Here is a 13,962-nt window from a genome sequence, read left to right as displayed (position 1 = left end):
TTGCCTAGGACATGAGTAGGGTCTTTTTGGTGGTAGCACCCTCATTCTGAAACTCACCAGGGAGGCTTGTACTCATGGAGTTCATAGCTGACCTCAGATCTGAAGCAGGAATGTGGCTCAAATATCAAATTTTCATGGGGAAAATTGTAATATTAGCTAGGCAAAGCATTGAATGGCTGTAAATAGAAAAAAGATCAAGATGGCTTGAAAAAGAGGACAAATTTCCATAGTACAAGAGAAACCTTGGAGCCATTCTAAAAAGTGACAACCAGAGGAAAAAATGGAAGAGTATAGACTATGAAAACTTTTTGCCCTTTCTCTAAGTATGCAAGCCTTTTCTTACTCTTGTTTGTGATTAGATTTGTGAAAGTTAGATTGATCAGTATCCCTGTATACACTTTCTAACAGTTGTGAGCTGAATTAAGACTTGCTATCTTTTGATCACGGACATATAAAATGTTTACAAAGTAAGAAAAGACTGTATAATAAGCGAAAGCTATGCATTTTTTTTGGACTTTTATTCCTTTCCCACAAAATTTTTCCATATTCTGATTTCATCTAATCTTTAAACAAGGTGAAAGGAAAAGAAAAACAAGTATCAGCAAAATTTATGCACAATTCTAAAATGGTTGACTTTATTCATACAACGGAAACAGATCTAACAGAAGAAACAAACCAGATTACACCAATAAATTATACCAGTTACCAGTACAGTTAAATATACAATAAAATAGGGTTTTAAAAATTAAACATAATTTTAGATTATGCTTACAACATGTAAGTTGTATTTGAGGGAAATTCTGAGAACAAATACCTACTTCAGGAAAAGGAAACATTTGGTATGTTGAGATTCCTGAAACTGATGAGATTCCTGAAACATACAAACCCATAATTCTGCATCCTTCTTTCTTACCTTCCATTTCCCCTGCTCTTAGCAAAAATAACAAAAACATATCTGCAAGTCTACTTATATATATATATGGATTTTTGCAGACCATTTAGGAAAATAATTAAATTATCTACAAGTTCTTTTCACATGTATAATTCTGACTGCAGAAATACAGTCCCCCTTTGTATTACAAGAAAGGCACTACAACCTTATACATGTCACCTCACTAGTGACATTTTCCAATCTTGTACAGTGAAGGCAGGGAAGGTACAGCCGTCCAGGTATTGCTGGACTGCAGCTTTTAAATAGTCTTGTCAATACACTTTAACAGAGCGATCATGGGAATTAGAGTCCAGTAACATCTAGAAGATTGCAAGTTCCATATCCCTGTCAATAGGAAGTACTACTAATAGTATTGACAGCTGGTGCATACTGTTTCTCCTTCTCAGTCAAAACCTTCCATTGATAAGCCAATCAATGTGGATGAAACAGCAGCATGTGAAACAGGAGAACTGTAATCCTTATGGGTACAAATGGACAGTTATTATACTGCTGCTTGAATGATACGAGTAATTATACAGCATGCAAATCTATGCAGAAACAAGAAGCATTTAAGTAAGAAATACGCAAAGCTGTACATATGTAAAGACAAAGGCTGATTTGAAGGGAGATTAACAATTCTGAGGTTTATATCAGAATTTTACAATACTATTATTTTATACTGCCATCAGACTACACAGGACTTGCACCATCACTCAAAAAAGGAGCCACAAGAAACATCAAATTTACTTTGACAAGGAAAGGAGAAACATTAGACTAAAGAATGCATACTCTTGGAACTCCTGGCACAACAGAGAGGGTGAGGCTAGATTTGTCTCTTTTCCCACAAAATGTGGGGTAAAAGGATTAGATGGACTCACGGGCACACATACACACACACAGTCCCCATGTATCACAATCTTGATTAATACTCGGTGGGAAGACACCGAAAACTGATTACAGAATTAGGCAACACACAGTGGGCAGGATCTAACTGCTGGTTCTGACTAGAGTAAACCCATGAAACCAATGGAATCTATACTAGTCCTGGCGTTTTTAATAACTGATTCACTCAGTCTTTTCTAGTTGGGACTAGCGATGGGATATAAGCAGTGGGTTGCCTCCAAGAGGCATGGATAACAAGGACTGAACCACATGTACAAATGCAGTTTATTTCTATTGGGGATAAGGACTTAGAAGGGCAGGCTCTGAAGGTGAGAAACGGGATGGATTGTACTTATAACAGAGCCAACCTGGAAAGAGTCCTAGTCATGAGAGTGGAGTGTGATGGGAAACTGGAGGAGCCATTTAAGAGTGCAAGAGTCTTGTGGGGAAATGAGAAGTGCTAAGATCATAAGGAGGAATGTAGTAAAACATAAGGTCAAAGAAATAGGCCAGGTCTGGACTTCTGCATAACGGGCACTTCTCCCATCTGCTCCACAATAAGTAACAAGTTACATATACTTTAATGATGCACATCTGAGAAAGGAGCAGCAGCATCCCTTTATGCTAATAATGAATAAAGTTTTTTTCGGGTCTATCAAAAATTTTTTCAGGTCTATGACCATATAATAATAAAACTATTTAAGGAATAAATGTAAAGTACCCGCCCACAATTCAAAAACAAAAAACAAACCTCCCTGTCTGTTTTACTGGAAACTGGGAAAACAGGAACAGCCTTCTATAAGCATATACAGAAATACTGAAATTGTGAACATATATTTGGTCTTCTGCACAAATTTGTTCTTTGAAGTCAAATTTCATAGTTTCTGAATTTCCGAAGGAGTTCAGATGGTGTGTCACCAGACCAGCGGAAACGCAAATGCCAGCAGTTCAAATCAGAATACCCTGTAGTGAAAAAAGGGGTAGGAAGGAGAAAGAAATGAAGAGCAGCAACTTGCAGAGATGAAATTGTGTCTTGATTTATCACAGTGGGCTTTAAAAAAGTTACACTCTTAGACAGCTCTACAAAATGACCTGAAATTCCAAGTTGACTTGTGTTGGGCCTACCGTGAAAATAATTATTTTTAAAATTAAAAGCAAAAACGTGTGCTGCTTATATACCGCCCCATAGTGCTTCAAGCATTCTCTGGGTGGTTTACAAGTTAATTATGCAGGCTACACATTGCCCCCCCCCCCAGTGAGCTGGGCATTCATTTTACCGACCTCGGAAGGACAGAAGGCTGAGTCAACCTTGAGCCTTGGGATTGAACCCCAGGTCATGAGCACAGTTTTGGCTGCAGTACAGCGGTTTAACCACTGCACCACGGGGCTCCTTAAATGAAATTAAATGAAAGCTCCATTTGTCATACTTGAATAAACACCATTTGATACTACAGCCCTCAAGGCATTATTATGGCTGGTCCTTACTGAGGGATATGAAGGATAAGAAACATTATGTCAGGGTGTGGTAGGCTTATTACGAAATACTGTACAATTGTATCATACACATATAGACAAGATCTGAAATGTGTACGCTTTCTAACCTACAGCTGGATTTGATCTGTGCACCTTTCAAATGATAAAGGCCATACAGTTTCCATGGGTCATGGACACTATAAGAAATGTATCTGAGATGGATGCCAACCCCACTGAAGACGTGTCCTGAAAACAGATCTAGAATGACTTCATATTTTGCTGATGGGTTAGCTAAAATTACATGCGTCTAGCATTGAAGCATTTGGTATCACAGACCACTTACCTGGGGAATCAGGGCTCTTTGATGACAGCAACATCTCCTCAGAGGGCTCAAAACCTCCTAGCACCTTTCTTTCACTCGGTGATTTGCCCTTGCTGTTTTCATCTTTCTGGCAACAGTTGTCAGCCACCTGGTCATTAAGATTTACATCAGGAGCTTCCAGCATTGGTTCTTTTTTATCTCTGACGGCCCAGTGCATGGACTACAAAAACAAAACACGAAAGCATGTCTGACCTGTATCACAGCAGCCTTTGCTTGCTAAAGATGCACTAAACAACAACAAGGGGTAGGGCCAAAAGGAGGCAGGTGATGGAGGTCCAGTCTGATTTCGATGAATTCTGATGGAATTTTGCGGAGGACCCATACATATGGCTGGAGGGGAAATGAATCATTAACGCACTTGGGACTGTATTTGGGACCTGCTGCATAGAAAGCAAGTGTTTCTGCCGCTATTGTATGCATTGTCCCATGTTTCATTCCTTAAGTGAGCAAAGAAAGAGATGGAGCTGCTCTAATGCTGTGACAAACCTTCTTTTCTGACCTATACCTCTCTATTAGGACCTTAAATTTCACAAAAATAAATGAGCTTATGAGCTGTCTAAAAATTATTGGCCTAGGTACTGTTAAAAAAAATAGAGGAGGTAGAACATCTAGAGCACTTGCAATTCTGCACCTCAGTTGAGACGCAACAAACAGCTTGAATTGTGTCCCCAATACACAAGGTGCCCTGGAAGTACTGGACTTTGCAAGCTTCAAGAGCTTCTCCTCATGTCTCCTCCTCCTCCTCAAGCTCTGTCTCTCCCTCCATTTCCCTGAAGGAAGCCCCTGGATCCTCCTGGTCTTTCTCCTTTATTCCATCCTCTGGCTTGAACTCTTCCCATCACAGGTGGCCTTTATCTGCCAGCTCCTTTCCAAGCACCTGTTGTCTCTCCCTCTTGCCTTAGAAGGGCTCCAGGAGCCATGGCCTCCGACAGCCCACCCAAGACATCAGCAGCAACCCCCTCATAGTCAAGAATTCTGAAAGCAGAAGTCTAACATCTGGAGGGCCGGAGACTGAGAACCCCTGGCATAGATCATACAAGTCTAGAACAGTCTGATGTGACATAAAACTAATTTAAATATTCCTATATTAGAATGTACTTATTTTTCATGCCATGCCAATTATGTCCATAACATTAACCGTTCTCTCACTACTTCACTTCCCATAAACCGGCATAATTGTTTTATTTCCCACGAAGAACAGATGTATTCAAGAAAACTAACTGTCTTGATGGAGTCACTCAGAGCCTCCCACTGCTGGAATGGGATTGTGATTTTGCTTCTCCGCCAATAGTCGTAACGAGCACGGCTGTCTTCATTAGTGAGAATTTCTTTAGCTTGCTGAAGCTTCTGAAAATTCTCCACTGCAAACCAGAGAAAGGACAATGTTTTTTTTAACTTGTTCTCATATTTTTACACATTTAATTAGAGTAAATTCCTTCTGAGATCCTGAATCATCATCATCCAATGTAGCTCTTGCCTGAGGACAGCACTTATATTTGATAAGGAAAATAAGGAAGGGATAGTTTCCAGTGGCAGCGCAGGAACAACCAGCCAAGGAGTCTTCAAGATTCCCCACAGTGCTCAATTTGTATACATCACACCTAGAACACAATATTAACTTGATCCCTATTACAGTGACCAGCTTGTTTTTTTCCAGCCTTTGAAGACGGTCCGGCGAATGCAACTGGCACAGAACCGGGCTGTGCGGCTGGTAAGTGGTGCCGCTGCATGGACTCATATCATGCTGGTTCTGAAAAATTTACACTGGCTGCCGGTTGGTGCTCGGGCCCAATTCAAAATGCTTACTTTGACATATAAAGCCCTAAATGGCTTAGGACCTGGTTATCTAAAGGACCGCCTTCTTCCATATGAGCCTGCCCGTCTTCTAAGATCAGGCCAGGAGGCCCTTCTGAAGATGCCATCCCTGAAAGAAGTGAGGGGGATGGCATGTCAAAACACGGCCTTCTCGGCTGTTGCCCCCCAACTTTGGAATGCCCTCCCTATAGAGATCCGCCTGGCTCCAACACTTTTGGCTTTTCGGCGCCAGGTAAAGACCTTCCTGTTTAGCCAGCATTTTAATTAAACAGTATTCTATAGTTGGCCACATGAGCAGCAGAACTTAATATTAATGTTTTAAGAATTGTTTTAATATAGGATATTTTATATTGTCTTTTTAATATTTTTAATGTTTTTAAGTTTTAAGATTGTTGTACACTGCCCAGAAGCCACTGGTAATGTTGCGGCTAAAAAATACTGTCTATAAATAATAAAATCAAACTTTCCTTCCTACAGCAGAAACAAGAGGCCACATCCTTAGTAACCATCTGCGTAAAGGTTATGAAGATTGAGATTTTATCTGTGAGTCACCTTTCTATTATATGATCATGTTGTTGTTGATGATTCATTCATGTATGCCAGCTTACTAAAATAAATGCTTCTTTTGAAATGCACTGAATTCAAATGCTAAATATGAGAGACAAACATGGCACATATTAGTTTTCCAGTTACATTTCTTCTCCACACTTCCCATTTCCCCCTGACCACCATGTCTGACACCCTCTTAGCTCTTGTACAGGAAGCAACTTAACAGTATAATAATGCTTATACAGGAAGTTAGTTTTCTAGTATCCATTAATGACGTAAATCATCAGAAGTACATACACTTGAGCCATGAACATAAATCTGATTTTTTATTTTGTAGATGATTCACACGTTAGCTCACCCTTACACAAATCTCAGTGTTGTCATTGGCTCCTGTTTTATTTAACTACACATTACAGATAAATGTGTATTTCAAGACAACACCATTTAAAAATTAAAAGAGCTTTAGGAAGGGATTTTTTGTGTATGTGACAGTGTGAGTGTTCCACTGTATTTCCACTCATACACTCCTGCAGCTTTTCCTTCATAGGATTCAAGATGCAAGTTTACTTTTGCAGGTCAAACTGGCATGGACAAATGGTGGGCATGGAAGGGGTTAATATCTTTTTTCTGCTATGTCTTATGCTGAGCATGTGCTACTGCTGGTGAATGGGATCAGGTTAAGCTGTGTTGCTGTTCTTTTGCATAACCTAAAGTAAACAAGGAAAGGTAAAGGTAAAGGTTCCCCTTGACAATTTCTGTCCAGTCGTGTTCGACTCTAGGGGGCGGCGCTGATCCCCGTTTCCAAGCCATAGAGCCAGCGTTTTGTCCGAAGACAATCTTCCATGGTTACATGGCCAGTGCGACTTAGACACAGAACGCTGTTACCTTCCCACTGAGGTGGTCCCTAGTAATCTACTCGCATTTGCATGCTTTCGAACCGCTAGACTGGTGGGAGCTGGGACAAGTGACGGGCACTCACTCCGTCACATGGATTTGATCTTACGACTGCTTGGTCTTCTGACCCTGCAGTACAGGCTTCTGCGGTTTAGCCCACAGCGCCACCACATCCCTATAAACAAGGAAAACAAGCTGTTAAATACAGTGGTGCCTCACACAACGAGGTTAATCCGTTCCGGATTAACCCTCGCTGTGTGAAAGCATCGTTGAACGGGGCAAGAAAACCAATTGGAACGCATTAAACAGTGTTTAATGCGTTCCAATTGGGCTGAATACTCACCGTTCAACGATGCTTCTGGGTGGCTGGCAGCCATTTTCGCGCCCTCCCCTCGCTGAACGAGGGTGCGAAAATGGTTGTGATCAGCTGTCCGGCGGGTCCAAAATGGCCACCGGAACAGCCGAAATGGCCGTGCGCAGCGTTTTCGCGCCCTTGGTAAGGCCATTTTGGGGTCGCGCGGCGGCGGGTCGCAAAGCGAAGGTCAGTAAGCGAACCGCTTACCGACCTTCGCTCTGTGAATTGTGCCCTATCTAGGTGCCGTTTTGCAATCGCTTTTGCGATCGCAAAAACGGCACCGTTCTGTGAGGCACCACTGTATCCTCCACACAACTAAAAGGGACCTCTCAATGCAGTGCCAAATTAGACAAACCATTTCTAACTTAATATAGGCTTGAGCTGTAGTTGGGCAGAGTTGCACAACAATCTCATCTGTCAGTGAGACATTACTATAAGCATGGGGATGAGGTGGATGAAAGGAAATGTAAAATATAGGTAGTGTGGTATAGGTCTTATCACTGGCTGATAATGGTCTATATGTACTTGACTTAAATTTATGGTACACAAATTTATGGTACACAAACCTTTAAGTCTCTCCATTTGTTAATGACAGTGGTAATGGTTCTTAATGCCACTGTTGACTGCTGTTCAATTTACATGGTTCAAATGTTATTCTGTTATAGTTTATTAAATATTTTATTATGCTATTTGGTTCAGAATATTTTTCCTGTGTTCCTCCTCTAAAAATTAGGTGTGTCTTAAGGTCAGGTGCAGTTTATGGAGCAAAAAATACGGTACTGAAATTTAAAGGGCGTTACTATTGAAACAAGTCTAAATGTAATCAAATCAGACTTGGCCAGTGGCAGCTTGAAGATTTCAGAAGGGTTTTCCTACCTTTGGTTGCCTTCTGCTGTGATGACCACAAAGAGAAATTGAAAGACCTTAACGTTTGAAGAGACATTATTTATACTTTCCATTTTCAGTGGAAGTTGTCAAAAGCTGGCATATGTGAGATTGTACATGCGACAACTCAGACACATGTTTATTTCACCTTTTGTATAAAAAGCCTAAAGCCATGATTGCCATGAGAGCTGATCAACACATGGAAGCTGGAGTCGTAAGCACAATCCTACTGTAGTATGGAGGTTGCAGTTTACCATTCTATACAAATACATTTATTGTACAGTATTTGTACACCATTCAGCAATACACAAATTTCTCTATGTCAACATTGAGAGAGACAGAGAGAGAAAAAATTTGTAGAAAATACAGAAATGCAAATAAAGAAAATTCAACAAAATGCATAACATGAGAAACATCTGTAATAACTCACTGTTGGGCCATACTTTTATTATTTATAATTTATTTATTTATTTAAAATATTTATACCCTGCCTTTCTCCTTGAAAAGGACTCAAGGAGACTTACAACAAAGAAAGACAATATCTAAAGTTGAAAACAAGGAGTATAAAACAGTGGTTAACATAATTAAAAAGTGGTATTTTAAAGCTATGAACAATGAATAAGGAGGCATCTTATATCAATTAACAGGCAATATTAAGCAAAGATCAATAAGTAAACAATTTTTTAAAAAATGTCACTCTGCAAGGAAAACACAAATAGCACTAACAAATTAGTCAAAGCAGTAATGCATAACAATCTATCCTAATATCACACACAGGTTGCTGGTTACTGAGGGAAGGTTTGCCTAAAGAGAAAGGTCTTTGCCTGCTTGTGGAAGGATAGCAAAGATGGAGCCAGTCTGGCTTCCAAAATCTGGGAGCAGCACCAGAGAAGGCTCTCTCCTGTGTTCCCATCAGAAAGACCTGAGAAGGTAGCAGGGCCAAGAGAAAGGCCTCTCCTGATGATTAGGACCAAACAAGGTATACAAATCTTTGCATGAATTTGGTTGGTCCTAATAAAGGTACAGCCCACCTGTCGACTTTGGATTCTTTTTTTCCATGGATCAATTTCTGGAATTGTTTTCTTCACAAACCATATACACCAACCCTATTTTTGTTAAACCTGTAAAAAAAGAAAACCCAATGCCACAATTTTCCCATTGATTGATTAATTGATTGATTGACTGATTGATTGATTGATTGATACCCTGTCCATCTAGACCAGGCAGCTAACAATAATAGATAAAATAAAAACAATATCGTGAAATAAAAAACAATAGTAGCAATATAGTTCAAGATGGGAAAAATATTCAAGTGATGACAGGAGGGAAAGCCTGCCTAAAACGCCAGGGTTTAAGTTTGCTCTTAAAAAACATCTAGCAAGGGAGATTTAGGTGGGAAGAGGCATTCCGCTAGATATCGAGGTCCTAAACCATTGCTATCTGAAAAAGAAACAAGTTTTAAAAGCTTTCTCTTCTCAAAAGAGCTGCTTATAATGCAACATTTAAACAAAACAAAATACAAACAAAAAAGAGGTGGCATATTTGGCTTTGTAAGCCATCCTGCTAAAAACATATGTTGGCAAAGACCCACACTAGAGAATAAGGTGTTTGAAGTTAATGTTTGTACAAAGCGATTTCGTTGTCTAACGGGGTCGTCGTCAAGTGGGGCACCACTGTATATGAATCAGAGCACTATGTGACAACATAGTACTGGAAAGGAAGAACAGTGCATTAATGTAAATAAGTCATAATAGAAGCAGCCAACAGCCTAGGTGGCAAGATTGTGTGTTTGCTAGGATCTGAACATTTGAAGAGGGCCAACTATCTGAATACTATTAAGTAGTGAAACACTTTGCACAGGTACGCACAAAGGGCCACGGGGAGGGATTGTCTGTTTGTGAGCCACTACTATTCCAGGATAAGAAAAAAATACAATTGTCAAGTGCTCCCAAACTCTCGAAGCAGCTTCCCTGTTTGAGACCAATGCCATCTCTTGACACGATAAACAAGAAGGAGAAGAATCACATACCAGCTTGCGGACCTGCAGGATCTTTGTCAGGATGACACTGCCGTGCTCTCACCTTAAATTCTGAAACAATTTGTTCCACCTAGACACACAAACAAGCCATGAATGCACATATTGATGTTGTGACAATAAGGGGAAGAGTGTGTGCAACTTATTTTCCTACATAAAATACCAAAGGGCCACCTCACAAACAACTTACTTGGCCAAGCATATGAGGAAATATTTGTATGACATCATTTGTGATGCTTATGAACTTGTATATTAATATTATTTATCTTACTGTGTGTATATGTGCACACACGCATCCACAACCACACAGAAAAGCTACAGTTAGCAGCTGGTTCCCAGCATGAGTAATTAATAATGTCAGAACTGACTTGATGTCAGTTTATTGCAACCATTTCCAAGATTTTCTAGGTAGAAAGTAGTCAGAAGTGGGTTTCCATCCATTCCCTTCTTTTGAGGATTATCTGAGAGCATACCACTTGCCCAAGGCTACACAGACTGGCTCTTCTCCCAGGATGTACTGTGGGGAATCGAACCCCTAACCTCTACCTCTGCAGCCAGGTATCCAAGTTTTCACAATTAATTTGCATCACTTTTGTACACAACCAGGTATATTTATTTTCTCCAATATATAGTATGCACAACATGAAGGAAACAATTCTTTCTGTGCTGCAGTCAAGGATGCAAGCCTCAGCGCCAAGCATTTCTTAATTTTCTATACTGTCACCCTTGGGAGAGTTCACAACAAACAAACAAACAAAAGTAACTGTAAGAGAGTGCATTTCATGAAAATGTTAAGCCATCTAAACGTTTCTTAGCAATAAAGATAATAGCAGAAGTAGAAAATTCAAAATTAAATTCCTCTCAGAAAAGGACTGGCTTGGCTTAACCCTGATGTCTAAATGTATAGTACAGAGGATTCAAAAAGGAACTCCCCAGGGAGGGTATTCCAGAGGAAGTCTGAAATTGTACATGGGAGGCCGTTATGGAGAGGACTCTTTCCCCCTGAAGCTGCTCAGCACACAACTGCAGCCACTCACACCTAAGGAAAAGCCTTCAAAACCCACAGAGGAAAAAAAAACATAATAAAATAAAGCCCCAAGAGAGTAATCTACACACTTTTTTACCACAGATGTCTAGGTTAGGCTTCATCATTGACAGTTTGCACCCCTTGATGGGATTTAAATGAGATAACCATCTAAGCAAATACAGCAGAAGGTAATAAACATAATCTTTTCCACATAACTAGATTACATCCAGAGGCTGGGAGTTCAATTACACCCCCCCCCGCCCCTCACTGACAGGGGATGGACTCTATAATCCATAGGGTTCCTACCAGCTCTGCAATTCTAAGATTACATAATTCTAAAATATAAATTGTCATACTGTTCTGTGCAATTTCACATTGACTACTTTTATCTTTAATATGCAACATCCATTTCTTCCATATAGCAAACAGATCTAGCAAACCGATCAGGTTGCAAATCCAACAGGCTACTGGTTAAAACAAATTACAGGTAGTTGATTTCAGCAACTTCAGTAGGATGCTATGTTATCTAGCTATTTTAGCTTTTAACAGATCTGTTGCAACGCATCAGATACTCTTTACATCCAAACCACATCAGCTTTTTATTTAGCTGAATCAAGCATCTGTTGAGGCAATATTTAACCTGTTGAAAGTTACATTATAACATCCAAGTACAATATTAAATAACTTTTCTTGCCAGCGAAAATAATCACTATTGCTATAGATACAATATCTACATACATACAACTCATTTGTTGCTGTTAAGTCACCTCTGATTTATGGCAACTCTATGTATGTGTGCTCTCCAAAATGTCCTATCCTCAACAGCTTTGCTTAGCTCTTGTAAATTCAAGCTTGTTGCTTCCTTTAGGGAGTCAATCCATCTAATATTTCATCTTCCTCTTGTCCTACAACCTTTTATTATTGTCTTTTCCAGAGAATCTTGCCTTCTTATAATGTGCCAGAAGTATGATAGCTTCAGCTTCCTCACGGACTACAGAGATTGTTCAGGCTTAAATTTTATCTAGAATCTACTTGTTCATCTTTCTAGCAGCCCAGTGTATCTGCAAAGCTCTTCCCCAGCACCATATTCCAAACAAATCATTTTTTTCCCTGTCAGATTGGATAATACTGGTCTTGGTCTCCAGAGATACTCCCCTCTACTGGATGACATTTTCTAATTCCTTCATTGCTGCCCTTCCAAATTTCAGTCTTCTGATTCCTTGGCTGTAATCTCCATTTGGAGTGATGATTGAACCAAGATGTACAATATCTTTCACTATTTCAATTTCTTTATTGTCAACATTAAAGTTGTTTAGTTCTTAATATTCAACAGCAGTCCCACTTTCGCATTTTCTTCTTTTAGCCCCACCTAGATAAGAGCTCTCTCTCTGGCTACATTATATGGTCAAGCAAGTTAGAAATCCTAGATTAATCACAAATTGTGTAAATACCAGCCTTTCCTGGGACATGACTTGAGGCTAGTGCATGATGAGTGTGAATCAGTTACCATCAACACTACCAATGTATCTCTGAAGCTTTGGACAACCCCAAAACCCATCTGTCAGCAATCACAAAAGACAGTGAACTAGGATGAAATTTGAAATAGTTACTGAAACATATTAAGTATTTACTTTCCAGCAGCTTCTAAAGGTTACTTTTAGAAATGCTTATTTACCTATACAAAATACAGACTTGTGCCTTCAAAACTAAGGCATGCATCAAATCAACTGTTTCAGTCACTGCTATATCATGCAGATACAAAAAGATGGGTAAGGCATCAAGTCTACTACAAAAATAAATAAGGGAAGAGAGGAGACATTATCTGAAGAAAATAAAAAGTACACTCCCCGCTTACACAAATCCATCAGATTAATTTACGGGGGGGGGGCGCGGAATTGAAGAACCGCACTTACTGTAGACAATTCATCACATCCCAGCAAGCTGTAATAATCTTCCATGTCCTCCGGTCTGCAGTTCAAAATCGCGTCCATTAGTTTTAATCTAATTCACTCAGATCTAAGCCGTCGGAAGCTTAAAAGTATCTTTTAAGCAGGGAAAACGACTAAAAGGAATTAAGCAAAACCCGATTACATGCAGTGATACTAAAGCTCTTCTACAGTTGGTTTTATACCCCACGACGTCCGCCTCCCGAAGTTACACCCCTTGAATTAGCCCATTTTCATTGGTGGAAGCAAACGCCGAACACAATACAACTGCAAGGATCCATGGGACGTGTAGTTTCCAGGAGATTGTTAAACATAATCCAGCAAGGTGATAGATGTTCCCGCTTGCAAAAAGCTTTCAAAATAATATCGTTAACACCGACTCGTAGAATCTATCAAAAAAAGGACAGAGGTGGGCAACACGCAGTCTTAGACCATTAGATTAATTTCAAAAGTGTTCAGATTAATTTCGAAAGCCAGCTGAAAGGCATCAGTTCAGACCTCCAGCAGGAATCATCTTTCCTTTTGTCAGCAGCCCATTTTGGGGGAAGGGGAGTGGAGAAGGAGTGAAGCAAGTGGCTGAGAGAGAAACTGATGGCCCTGCGAACTTCAGTCCTAAATCCTTTGTCAACAGAACATGGGGAAGGGGAGCCAACATTGATACAGTATGATACTTTTGCCTGAAGCTGAAGCGAGTGCTACTACACTGTTGCAAAACATTGCCTGCAATTCTGTTTACCCAGAATTTCTTTACGTGGAAGATGATGAAATCTAATGTTTGCAATTACAAC

The 13,962-nt window shown here is 39.9% G+C and overlaps 1 protein-coding gene across 1 annotated transcript; it reads right to left on the bottom strand.

Annotated features, from left to right (window-relative positions):
* Positions 1–607: 607 nt before the first annotated feature.
* Positions 608–13,748, bottom strand: DNAJC12 (DnaJ heat shock protein family (Hsp40) member C12). The gene is made up of 5 exons (XM_020809419.3): positions 13,142–13,748; positions 10,196–10,274; positions 4,890–5,029; positions 3,630–3,828; positions 608–2,776 (listed from the first exon to the last, which is right to left on the bottom strand). The coding sequence occupies exons 1-5, from the start codon at positions 13,217–13,219 to the stop codon at positions 2,682–2,684; spliced, it is 591 nt and encodes a 196-aa protein (XP_020665078.3). The 5' UTR covers positions 13,220–13,748; the 3' UTR covers positions 608–2,681.
* Between the last annotated feature and the right edge of the window lie 214 nt (positions 13,749–13,962).

The sequence above is a fragment of the Pogona vitticeps genome, chromosome 3, assembly GCF_051106095.1.
Source record: "Pogona vitticeps strain Pit_001003342236 chromosome 3, PviZW2.1, whole genome shotgun sequence".
NCBI classification, from domain to species: Eukaryota; Metazoa; Chordata; class Lepidosauria; order Squamata; family Agamidae; genus Pogona; species Pogona vitticeps.
This window is presented reverse-complemented; position numbering and strand designations above follow the sequence as displayed.

Excerpts from the sequence above, each read along its gene's own strand:
- DNAJC12 (XM_020809419.3), bottom strand. The coding sequence starts at position 13,219 with ATGGACGCGATTTTGAACTGCAGACCGGAGGACATGGAAGATTATTAC. Across the intron at positions 5,030-10,195 it reads TCCTGCAGGTCCGCAAGCTG|TGGAGAATTTTCAGAAGCTT; the intron begins GTATGTGATTCT and ends TCTGGTTTGCAG. Across the intron at positions 2,777-3,629 it reads AAAGAGCCCTGATTCCCCAG|GGTATTCTGATTTGAACTGC; the intron begins GTAAGTGGTCTG and ends TTTTCACTACAG.